Below are 13517 nucleotides of genomic sequence, written 5' to 3' on the forward strand. Positions count from 1 at the left end.
CTGAGAACCACACACTTTTTTATTATGAGGCAACTGTAAAAAGATTCATTGCTCTCTAGAAGACACTAAAAGCGTAATAAAAGAAAAGAAAAAAGGCATTTATATTCTGTGCCGTTCTTTCTGAAACTGTGCTGGAAACTCCTTTGTGTTAGACATTTTTAAGACCAGCAAGGTTACTTCAGCCTTTTTTGGTCCAGAGAGAAGAATGTTATTAAAAACACTCAATAAAAAATAGTTTGCTTAGATAAATAATACAGTATTTTTGAATATAAATGGAAATGGAAATTACTCTGCATTGGCTTACTATAGTCTGTTTATCATTTTTTTACTATAGGTGATGCAGCTCTTCAATGGTGACTAGAGAAAGGGATTTAATATGTTGGGCTGCTAGGCACAAAATACTCTATTTATGTGCCTGCTGTTATGATGCATTAAAGGCAAGGAAAAAAAAAACTTTACAACTGGAAAACAAAAGTTTCTTCCAAAGTTAATGATTATGAGATTAAATGGAAAAAAATAACTGCAGGTAGTCATCTGCTTTCTATCACTGCGCGTGAAATCAGACTATTGCACCTCATAAGCAGCAGCACTTTTGCTGGCAAAGAGTCTCATAGCTACCGTTTCCCCCATTAGAATAATTCAAGGCTATGTGAGTGTGTTTATTTTAACACAGTGCATCTGGAAATACATAGCACTGCCCTAAACCTATCAGACAAGCAAAGCAAACAACAAAATTCTCTAAGTTACCCTGAAAGGTACTAGAAATTGCCGTTTTATGTGCTCTTGCCAAGCCCATCATGATCACTTGGGGAGCTCAAGGATAAGATGGTTCTTTCTTAAACAGCTTTGCTTGCAAAAAAAGCTTCATGTGTGATCCATCTACTGCAGCAGGCTTGTGTTTTCCTCTGCACTGGACCCCATTTATCAGCATGTTCCCTCTGTCCCTGTCTTGGGTGCTATTTTGCATGATACAGAGACCGAGATATGCAGCACTGAGCTCCTCAGACAGAGCACCCTTACACCCACCCATGGAAATGCCTAATCCAGCCCCTGAAGAAGTGATACCGGTGCAGCCCCATCTGTGCCGTGCCGCGCCGCGAGAGGCAGGACAGATCACTCTGTGCCGGGCTAAACTGATTGCTGTCCGGCCTTGAGCTTGCATGTCTGCAGGATACTAAGCAGTGCCGGTGGGGGCACTGGCTCACCCTGGGCTGCCTCAGGAGTCCTTCAAGCAGCGTAGCACCATGCTCTGCGTGGGACCGAGAGAGGTCCGCACCGTGCTCCGCGAGAGGCCACAGAGGGGAGGCCGGTCCTGTCTCTCGCATCAGCCTGGCGGGTCCCCAAAGTCATTTCCTACTTCTGTGCCTCGGTTTCCCCACAGTGAACTTGGGAGCATGTTTCCGACTCCTCTGCAGGAAGAGCCTGGCCTCTGCTTTTCGATTACTTCTGAAAGGTGCTTTGTGAAAGCTGAGGGTGCTGGCGACATGTATAACAACGACAGCGTGACCCTCCAAACTAAGCTAAAGTGCAACAGCAAGGTTAGAGTGCGAGGCTATCTTTGCACTGGCAACTCTTTATTCTGCCTTTTGCATTGCAATTCGAGCACGCGTTACATTCTCTTTGAAGTGTGAGCTGTTTTTCCTGCAAAAACCCAAGCTTCCCGTAGCAGTAATGCACTAAAAAGATTCTGTTTCAGCACAATCCCACATCAGAAGAGAGACAAAAAGTGCCAGCCTTTTAAAAACGGCTCAGCCTCTGCGTTAGGTTGTGCAAATCCCAGACTTTGCCCTCTTTAAGGAGCTGCTGAGACTGAACACGGGAAACAGGGGTGGGAATTACTGGGCTAGCTCTTATGGGGAACAGGCATTCTGCTAAACCCAGCAAGTGAGCGAGTGCCAAAGAGCCACGTTCAGAAGCGCGGCGATCATTTAGTTACAGGCAATTAGCAATAGTCCCCTGGTAGCCTGGGAGCAGCTCTGCTCCAAGGGAAAACACATCGATTACTGCTGCAGGAGTAGATTGGTTTCCGAATAAATCGCTTCAATTTAAAACAAAGTTTGTTACAAACGTTTTGACCAATAGCTACATTTTTTTTTCCCTTATCAAGAGGCTTTGGCCAAGCAACACAATGAAAGAAATAGTTAATTAAAACAAAGTATGTGCCCCCTCTGAATATCCTGAATGATATGGCTAGGAATGAATGCACTCATTTTATATGGATTGTAACTTAATTATTAGGTGTATTTGTGGGCTACATCTTTGATCTTCACCTGGCTTTGATTTTTGATAAAATTCCTTTCCCTGTGTCACACAAGCAATTCAGTTATCTTAGCGGGAGCTGTAACAAGAAAGTAAATAAAAGGATGCCTTCAGCGATTCGTATCTTTTGATTTATATGACGTGCTTCAGAGACTTTACATTTGATGATCTGTGATGATTTAAAATTAATCTTATTCTATTCATTAGCCCATATACAGCTGAGCTGCTAAGAAAAATAATTATACTTCATTCTTTTTTGTGATTTATAGCTCTTGGTGGATGTGTGATTTATAACTGTGTATTCAATTTCTAAGCCTTTTTCAAAATCCAATTATAGTCTATCTAAGGTTTCAATTTTGCAATCACTTACGCAGATTGCTTAACTTCGCAGCCTATAAGTAATCTCTCTGAAGTCAACAGGACTATTCACAGAGCTTCCAGCTAGCACATATATAAATCTTTGCAACTTTGTTGCCTAAACTCATTTCCATTCTCTAGGTGTCTTGGACATTTGGGTCACAAAGCTACAAAGTTTGGTTATATACAGCTTTCACATTTTGTCCAGATATACATACACAGACTTCAATTACGAATTGAAGCATAAAGGTAGTGAATGTAATTTAGAAGGGGAGCAGTTAAAGACAAGGCTGACTAAAACTCCCAGCTATATTTTCTAGGATGATGTCTGAGAGAATGAGGGAAAAAAGCAGATACTGATAACCAATGCAAGAGTGATGTATCACAGCATGTAGTTTTGTTTATAAAGAAATGTGTTTCCTGAAAAGGGAGGAGGAGACTGGCTAACACAGCAATACTTAGCTTGTCTGAGTCCCATATCAGACATTACCAGTAAATGGTAGGCATGATTTAAAGGTTAGGAAGAAAAAAATCCACTCTGAGAATTTGAAAATGAAAACGGTAAAGTATGTTTCTGAGCTTTTTTTGTTTTTTTCTCAATATAGTATTCATTATCACATGGCTGTAAAAATCTATCTTTCCAAAGTATGGCATATGGAATCACAGCTTCACACAGCATATGCATATCTATATCTATAGATAGATGTGTATATGTGTGTGCATTCATGTGTGTCTGTCTATTATCTAGTTTTCGTGATTTCTTTCCCCCCATGGAGGGCACTATAGATACTGTTGTGAAAAATCACTGATGGATCTTGTAGGATAATAATGCTTCCGACGCTAGAGGTTGCAGATTTGGGGTGTTCATTAGCTTGCTTATGAAATCATCTCTTGGCACAAAGAATACACTTTCTCCCAGTGCAGGCCACACATGCCTGTAGGTGTCTGCAGATTTGACTTAAGGTGGCTAAATTTAGTTACAGTTTTTAATACTTTTTCCACTGCAGAAATTTCTTTTTATTTATTAGAACTATTCAGGGCCAGTTACCTCACTTTATTCATTAGATCTATACGCAATATATATTCTTTATTTACCTGTGAGAAAGAACTAATCAGATTCAGAAATATATATGTATAGTATGTATGTGTATATATGAGTGCAAATACAAGACAAAGATCTCGTTAACTTGTTCATCAGTTCAGAAGGCAGTGTGTTTGAGTCTCGGTTCTGTTGGATTTCTCAGCATTATTAGAAGACAGGCAGTAAATAATAATAATAAAATGTATATCCTTAGCAATGACATTTTTATTTCTTCTGAGAAGTATGGGATACCTGTTCCCAGCAGGAGAATAATTACACTGACTACCTCCAACAGTATGTTAGTTCAAGAGAGTACAAGATGGAAGAAAACGTAGATGCTGTAACACCACTGAAATTTACTACATTAAATACAGAACACTGCATCTTTAAGGCAGTTTACACTTCAAATTGAAGGGAAAAACGTCATCGTGATACAGAATTGCATTAATCTCTGTTTAGCTTCCCCTAATAAATTAATTTTATATGACTTACTCCTTACTGATTAGGAGAGCTTCTAGCTGCTCACTGCACTACAGAAATCAGCCCACACAATTACTTCTTTTAGATCCGCTGAAAGAAATGAATGTAAGAAGCACTGAGAGGTTCTAAAATGTGGGGGAAAAGTTGAATACTAATTTCCAAGGATGTAAGACCATAAAACACACTGTTTACTTTTTTTTTTTTCTCCTAAGGATGGCATTAAAGAATAACTTAGCTCTGCATAGGTTATAAGAACAATTTGTGACATCTTATTTTAAAATATTTTCTTCCTTGTCAATCAAGGTTAGAAGGAACTTACACAGACATCATGCAAAAAGAAGAACTATCATAAAAGTGGTACAAAAGCTGTTTTAAAAAGGAGTCTGTTAACCAATTTGTTTGGCACACCCTCAGAGGAAATCTAGATTTAGGCACATGCTAAGTAATCTGACAATTTTTTTCACTAGAGAAGTCTTACTCCAGTTTTCTGAGGATGAGAAAAGCCTTAGTGATGAAGAGAACAGCCTTATGAAGAGTTTCTGTCAGGCACTAGTCTCTATCAACCCACTAATTTGCTGACTTTAGATGAGATTGAGCGTAAAAAGGACAGTCATTTTTTATTAGGCTTGGGGTAAGAAGAGATTTTACGCTTTGGGCCCTATGTCATGAACTTCTTGTGTGGCTGACTTTATGAACTGTCCAGCATACTTAAGAACCTCTGGACTCCTTCGATGGCCATAGGGGGAAAGAAAAAAAAAAAAACAATTCTCATCGAACCAAATCACTTGCAATTCTGATTATAAAGCCTAGAGAGGAACTTGGAAAAGTTTTTTCTTGGGTTCAGCATGAATGATAAACAGGTAAGCTGGAAGATATACGAATGGAAGACATTCGTTTAATGTCTTAACGAACCGAGTGGGTCAGAATTTTGCAACAGTTCTGCTTCCATTGAGCCCTAGAGTTTTATTGAACTTTTCAAGTAATTAGGGACAGTTAACAGAATGTGTAGTATAAAAGTCATTGCTCTCTCAGCTTGCGTGGCGAGCTGCCATTCAGGAAATCCGGAAGCTTCGCGAAGCGTTATGGCAAAAGAACTGTGGCACCTTGCAGTTTCTCTGCAGAGCTTAGAAGAGAACTGCTGTTGCCTTTCTGCTTCAAGTCCCAGTTGTCACTCCTCACCACCACTGTGTGAAGTCACATTCCACTGACTGAAAATGCTCGTGAGATCAAAAACTTAGCTTATTCAAGTCTTTAAGTCATGAAACCAGTTTTTACTTATCATGCCAGATAAACTGTTATTTAAGGTTCTTGTCAACAATTCTGTTATCTTTAATAAACATATGAATTGAAGAAAATTCAGCATTTTTTGTTGTTCATAATTTTCTATTAAACTGTAAAAGAAATATTAATAAAATGTCTATGTATTCACTGATGGAGAGTTTAGAATATGCCTACCAGTTCATAGGTTTCCTCAAGATTTAAATTCTTTTCTTTTCAAACATTTTCACAGAATTAATTTTCACAGAAAATTAAACTAGAATAAGTCTCTTCTCCTAGACAGTTTATTTCAGTGAAATTTCTTTTTCCAGCAGAAAAAAAGCTTTTCAGCCAGTTCTCAGCTACATAGTTTGGATTCAACAAGCCAGATAGTCACTCATGGAGACTATGTGTGGCAGAGGAGAGCAAAACCAAGATATAAGAGAGGCACGGAAAGAAAATTAGACACCAGGAGAAAAATGGGAAGAAGAAGTGAGAGGTATTTTGAAAAAACTGCACAGAGAGTATTACTTAGTCTTAGCTCCGGTGGATGTCCCATGAAAAATATAGGTACACTAGTTAGCTTTTAAAATAATATAAATGAGACAAAAAACCCCTCATGACAGGATAAAATTAGAGATTATTTTTGCTTTAGAGTTTTAGCTGTTAAAACATACTGACAAGAATTTCCACAAAAATAACCATATAATTATACTGTAATCTGTAATTCCAACTTAATATATGATTAAATGAGACCACAAGGGATTTGATCTAGCGTGAAAGTCATACTTTTCAAGAGAGAACACTGTAGAGAAACGTTCTGCTTATACATTATCTTTTGGTTATGTATTATGTTGATAAACTATGGGCTTATATTTTTGAATTAAAAGCCTGTGGAAAAAAAATTGTAGTGTACAATCCACTCATATAATCTGCAATATGTTGTCTGCCATTAATAAATTTGTACGTAGCTATTGTCAGTACCACTCTCAAAATTAATTTCTGGATGGTTCTTCTATCTAATTGAAGCTTAACATGTAACTGCTGCAGATGATCTCTGTCTGGTAACAAATAGCTACCTAACTGCTGCAGATAGCTATCATCACTAACTAACAAAACCAGCTTCAGACTATAACAAGCAGTTTTTCCCCTCCCACAAAAGAGAAAGTAACATGATCATAGTAACCGTGAGAGAAAGAGATCTGCTGGTCAGCAGCCGGAAGAAGGGAAGGAAAGTTAAACCTCCTGGGTTCTGATCCCTCTCGTCCTGGGAGTATTTTGGGGCAAAATTTGTAAGAATGGAGCAGTCAAGAAACAGCATTGGCACTGTCATGCTTAAAATGCTCTACTGCCTTTAGTGCCTACACACAGTGCATGAGAGAAATTAGGTGTCTACAAATGGTTAACCTATCAGGCAGCACAAAAATGTGTATTATAAGTTTTTTTATGCACTGGCAATCAGAAAGTAAAAGAAGTCAAGGAGAAAAGAGAGGCTAAACTCCCAGTGATATAGACTGCTTGTATCTGGGCTAAAAGGAGCTGCCACAGACCTGGACCTTCTTCCCATGTCGGATGCTGAAACTAGGTCAGCTTTTGCTTGCTCTTGGAGTAAGAGGAAGTTGCACCCCACTGTTGCCCTGAACTTTCTCTTAGAAGGTGGGAGGCTCCAGGTTTCAAGTTGCGTGCCAAATCAGGGAAAAACAGAAGCTACTTCTGCCCGGCGCTTAGCACTGGTTTATGTAGGGGACCACAATCACGTATTGCTCATATTTTCTGTGAAGTAAATTTGTCCCTGCTGGATTGACGTGTCACGAAAAATAAGGGAGAGGCACATAGACCTTTGCTGGTGCTTTAGACTCTGAACATCTTGTCCTTATCAGAGTTGGTGTATCCAACAAGGTGATAGTGGGCATATCCAGTGAACACCTAAATTTACAGACAATATATTGACTGGGGCAAAGCAGCAATTACAAGGGTGTTTGAAGGGCTTACATTTTGTACGTGAACCCCCAACTGTAGCATTTAGCCCTAAATACTTTTGTTTTCCAGGGATACTCTTTGTTCAGTAATAGAGCTTTCTATTTTCTTGTCCTCTTTGATCATAACGGTAATGCACTACATGTAGAGTTTAAGAAGGATTATAAATTCATTTTTAGGTACTCAGTGAACATTCTAGATTCAGCATTTCTATTTGCTTATGCAGCTGGAAAAAAAGATCAGCAACTAGAAAACCAATCAAAACTAATATCTCTGCAGATGCCTCGATGTTCAGGAAGCAAACATACCTAATTGTTAGGTTTTGATTGTTCTAAGTGAGCAAATAATCAGAAATTAATAAACAACTAACTCATTTCTAGCCAAGACTAAATGTGGATCTAAACGAGGAAGCCTAAAATGAAATGTTGTCATGGTGATATACAGGAGACTAAGCAAGCAGTGCAAAGCTTTTTTTCCTAGGAGACCTGAGAGACTAGCTAGAATTTTTATCTGTCATGGTTAATTTATCATTTCACTGAAACAGTTGTCAACATGCAAAGTATGCAGAAGGCTTATAACAGGTACCTTTTGCTTTTTGAGGGCACAACAGATTTTGTTTCCAAATCACAATTTCAGATTCAGCCTTATTTAATGAGGAAAAAATGTATTTGGGGAACCGTTTGCTATTTTTTACTTTCAACTATTTATAATGACAATAAAATATTGAGACCACTTCCTCTTAAGCATGTCATCATGAGGCTACATTCTGTGGCCTATTTGACATACTGATTTTTCTGAGAACAGAAGCAAGGAAAGTAGATCCTTGCAAAATTTATGCATGCGCGTTGCTAGATTAAAAAGCTGATGGTCACAGAACAGAAGAGAGTTCTGTGCTGTGTCAGTCGCTGTGCTGTTGCTGGCATGGAAGGGAAAATAAGGACTCATCATCAGCATATGAATGAATCAAAGTGAATTAATTATTGGTTTTAAAGTAATTTAAGCCTTAACATTCTTTATCTTGAGTGCTCCATGTACTAATTTCATTATTAAAGACAACCTATTGGATATGAGTGTTGTATTAAATTCTTGCTCTGGGTTCAAATGTCTTTGAATTAGGGATAAATAGCTACCAGCTGCTAAATTGCTACAGTTCAATTACTTAATGAGTTAATTTCCTATCTCAGTACATTCAAGAATATATGGCAAAAGCTAGGCTAAGGAGAACATCTGGTTATTTATATCTGTATCCCTTAAGAAGAAAAATGATTAAGAAGCAATTCTATTCAATTAATTGGAGGTACATGAAAAACACATCTAAATGAGTAATACACACGAGCTTGATTTATGGCTCCCCTTTAAACTTAGGTTTTGCATACGACAAGGCTAAAACTAGAGAAGACATTGCTGCTCTGATATAAATTGGGATGCCACACGTAGTGCAAACCACAGCACGAGTCTGGTTTGCTCACCTTTACAAACGGTCTAAAAAGCCCCACAATAACAGCAGCAAAATATGCGCCCTGGTCCTGAATATTCATTGCTCCCTGAAGCCGGAGGGCTGCTACACGACTGTGGGGAGCACCAAGCTGGTAAATGTGGAACACCCTCCAGGAGGCAAAGCATCCGGACACCTCGCTTGGCGAGAGGCTCTCTGCCGCTCTGTATCTATCTCCGTGGGAGACTACTGTGGCCATTAGAGAGGCTAAAATCACAGGATGTGAGTGGAAACAGGAAGGTCCTTAAAAGTTTATGTCATGATACTTCACTTCAGAAACGCTGGCATTAAAGAAATATGTTAGAAAGAAAATCTTCACGGTGAGACTACGCAGGAATTCCCCCGACAGGAGGTTTTTATGTGGCGCTGCTGATAGAAGCGGAATACATTTGTGTTTGCTCTTCTAATAATTGATTTTTTTTCTTACAGAAAATGATTATGATCTTATTACCTGTAGCTTCCTACTCTTCTTCCTCTATTGAGCCTTTATTAGTTTTAGCACTCATGAATTATTAAATGCATCTTCTATATAAACATAATGAAAATGTGTTACTGTATTTTTCCTAGTGACAGTTATAGTTAACAACAACCTTTCTGTTTTGTTTTGAAATTTGTACAAATGCCTGGGGAAAAACAATCATTGCTTATTAATACCTCAGGAAGACAAAACGGAAAACTTTCATCAGAAGGAAACTGCAAACTGACCACCCCAATAACAGATCACGGCACGCTGAAAAGCTGCATATTTACCCCTTTTATGTAGAAGTATACTAGCGTGCCGGCGTCCATTCCCATTTTCAACATAGCACGAGTAATTCCCCAGATCTCCTTCTTCCACAGAGTCCAGAATTAATGAGATGGAAACCTCCTGTTCCCCGAGATGCTCCTTGAGAACCCTAAGGAGGAAAAAAAGGAGTGCGTAAGCTATTCTGCTTGTATCATGGCAGAGCATTAGCTAATCATGACATAATAACGCTACTTACAGTTCACAACTCTCAGGCTTCAAATGCAGCTATGCTTTGATGAAATCTTAATTAAATTATATCATGCCCTTTTCTTCCTCACTTTTAATGAGGAGGTTTGGTTTTGTAAATGTTAATGAGAGCTTCAGCTAATTGTCTTCTTTAAGCAGGATGATGCACACACTGATAATACATCGCACTCACTGACGGAGGCCGTGATCAGCGGTATGTGAAGTCTCAAAATGTTTAGAGCAGAGAAGAACATTAACAGCTATTTTTATATTTAGGGTGACATTACGAGTCTGGGCCAAAACCACTATTTGTCTGCTTTCTGGAACTGTTCAAGATATCGCTCAGAAAAAAATGTGTCAATGTCAGGGCCTGAAAAATTATTTCTTGAATGTATTATAATATTTCACTGTGAATTATAAATCAGTGGAAAGAACTGGGATGCCCAGCACGACTCCATGTTAAACCTCCATGTTTTAAAATATTTCGTTTGAGTTGTTTTTCCTGAGGTACTTATTTTTCTTTATTTCCTCTTAGTATCTTCTTAGTAACTGTTATTAGTGGTTATTATTATTGTTTGCTACAGTTTGAAAAAGTCACCACACAAATTTTGAGTGGTCATAGTATGGTGCTAATAGAGCAATTGTTCTGCTTCTACATTCTGTAATACCAGTCCTTGCTGATGCATACATTTTCCCATTCTCTACTGGTAGAGTTATAAAGGTAAAGAGTGGATTTGCAAAAAAAAAAAAAAAAAAAAAAAGAGCTATGATGCTCTTGAGCTTGTTTGTGATACAAGTACTATATTAACTATCAAAATTATCAAAAAAAGACACTGACTTAGAGAACAAAAAGCTTTTTTGTTTTTTTTACCTGATGTCGCTTTCCCAGACTCGACTATCATCCAAATCTTCAATAAACTTCTCTCCTTTCATCCAGTAAATCAAAGGACTGACATCTCCACTATATCCAAAGAAAGCTCGGCAGGTTAGATTAGCAGAACCGCCTGTTAGAAAGAATGTGAGAAATAAAATATGTTATTTCAAATTTGCAAAAAAAATCATTTTTGAATCAGCTGCTTTTCTTGATTTACAGAAGTGATGTCTGTAGAAACACTCAGTTTTGAGCTGTTGGAAGTGTCCAAAAATACCTGCTTGCCTTCTAGCCAGTGTTCAATGTATTTTCTGAAAATAAATACAATAGAAATAAAATGAAATGTTGCATAACAACAGGACTTAACGTTATATTCTTTCACCAAGATTTCTAAATATGTTAGGGAAGGAAAGGGCCGCAGTTTTTGAAAGAGAGCTAAATGACTTAACCAAGAACTTCTGTGTTTTCTCTGAAAATAGGTAAAGGTTAGGTAAAAGAGACGTCGTCACTTCCGTTTCAGGTCAGCTTTACAGTGGTTTCTGTAAAGAGACTGGTAGACTCCCGTAGAGTGCTTTCTACCATTTCCGAGGCAGCCACACAGCTGAAGATCTCCCACTCGCTGCTGTAAAGATCTTTGTCTTAATGGGCACCAACCCTTCCAAACTGCCAGGTGCATTTTCTATAGCGGGAAATTACATAGTAAATTAAGGAAGTGTGATTTAAGGAGTGGTTCTTTCCCCCCTGAGGACAGTGTTTTCATGGAGTTGATTTAACTGCTGAGACCAAATACATTTTTTTATTTACACCTTCCATTTTTGATCTTAGGATTTGAAAGCTGACTGACTACTGCTCCTATAAAGAAGGCAGGGACAGATTCTGCACAGAGATGTCACGGGAAGCCCTTCTGTGATCAATGAATTTCCTTGAAATATAGTGCTTTGGGTCAGGATCTGGTCCTTACTGATCAAAGCATTTTAATATTTGAACACCTTGAACACCTTTTTTCACTTTTTAGCATAGAAACAAATGCAGGGGTCTATACAATGGAAAGATGAGTTATTATTAAAAAATGAAAAATCTTATTCATCTGAAGTGATTTACTGTTTTCTCTAAAAAGCATCCGGCTTCTATATCTGGCTCAAACGCTCATATCTGGGCCCTAAAAGGTGTAAAACAGGTATGTCTGCGACCAGAACTTGCAACACCAAGGTAAGCACAAACCACCTTGCTTCTGACAGCTGTTTGGCAACTGAGTCGCTGTTAAGCATTTCGCAGAAGCTCCCCTTCGGTCAGTGACACATCATCGCTTGCCAGGAACACCTGCTAAGAAGACAGGAGCATCCCAGTGCTCCAAACCAGGAGCCAGAGGAAGGTCTCGTTCATCATCAAAAGGCACAAAATTGAATCTCTTGACTCATGAGACATTTGGATAGTCTTTCTGTCATTCAGAGCCATGTTACCAAATGTAAACTGAAGATCTCTAGTGGGACGGTAAAAGTTTGCTTTCTAATGCCAGCTCCTGTTTCAGACCCGCAGGGAGCAGCGGTCAGCAACCTCCCTCGTAAGCCGCCTCCTCACTCTCCATGCTGGGGGCTCAAGAAATGCCATTCTGAAGCACCAGGGAGGAAGATTTTGGCAATCTCAAAGTCATTTGCAGGGAATGAGATGGCCATTAGGAGACCACTTGATGTGGGTTAAATGCAAGAAAGTCGATAATGGTACGTGATAAACTTTCAAATTGTTTCCAGGACATTTTAACAGATGCAAATTCACTCTCATACAGCCATTACATAGCAGGATATACACAAACTTTTTTGTTTGTTTCTGCTTCATAATTATAATACGTGAACATGTGAAAATGAAAATATCAAACTTTAACAGAATGTATCACCTACAGTAATCTAATCCTGCACACGTTCAGGGCTATGAAATACCTAGTAATTGTGGATATTGGCTACTCTCAGAATGAGAGAAGGTACCTGCATAATTGAAGCAAAAGCAGGCTCCTTTGGTGAAAGAATAACCCCTATGGCATTACCTACTGGTCTGAGAGAGAAGAGAGCCACCGAATGCATCACTGCCACTTCTTGGGCTTTTTCTGGAGCTTTTCACCAAGTGAAGGCCCAGCTGAAACTTTTTAGATTTTAAGAGTTGGTAAGGTCGCAGCAGGAAGCTTTATGGCTTCTGGCCATGAATCACAGAGATTAGGCACCGCAGGCACTGAACCATCAAAGCTCTCTGAGCTCCTGCAGCTAACAGGCACCCACTGAGAGCTGATTTCTGTACAGTGCAGGCCTCCAAGTCTTTACCAGGTGGATATTAACATGCATAGGTTTGTTTTTTTTAAATAAACATATTTTGTTAAGGGGAAAAGTGCGCGAAGAAATAAATTGTAACACTAAGGCCTTTTCCTCATTAAATCTGTGAAGAACTTCCTCCCTCCCGCCCCCCATGAAATATTTAGGTATATTTTTAAACACAGAACTGAAAGTTTCCATTCTACATGAAATATTTACACCTGGGAAATAAATTAGGAAGGATGTATATAGTAATAGTGTGCCATTAGAGTTGCTGAGCAAAGGCTATTAGCATGTGAGGTGGTGAGCTATAAATTACCTATACTTTCTACCCTGACCACAATAAGTCAGTGGGAAGTTCATTAGCAGGTCATGAAGAAAGATTCAGTGACCAGCTAATGACCAACTGTGACCATTAAAGACCAGGTCTGGCACTTCTGCACTAAGCTGAGACCCTCTGCTCTTTCTGG

General features: G+C 38.8%; 1 protein-coding gene across 1 annotated transcript in view; it reads right to left on the reverse strand.

Annotated features, from left to right (window-relative positions):
* The window catches only part of IL1RAPL1 (interleukin 1 receptor accessory protein like 1), a 656553-nt gene that overhangs the window by 14851 nt on the left and 628185 nt on the right, over positions 1-13517 (reverse strand). The window contains exons 6-7 of the mRNA XM_062574156.1: positions 10751-10883; positions 9657-9802 (exon numbers count right to left, since the gene is read on the reverse strand). Coding sequence (XP_062430140.1) covers positions 9657-9802; positions 10751-10883 — 279 coding nt within the window. The remainder of the gene's footprint in view (positions 1-9656; positions 9803-10750; positions 10884-13517) is intronic.

The sequence above is a fragment of the Rhea pennata genome, chromosome 1, assembly GCF_028389875.1.
Source record: "Rhea pennata isolate bPtePen1 chromosome 1, bPtePen1.pri, whole genome shotgun sequence".
NCBI lineage: Eukaryota > Metazoa > Chordata > Aves > Rheiformes > Rheidae > Rhea > Rhea pennata.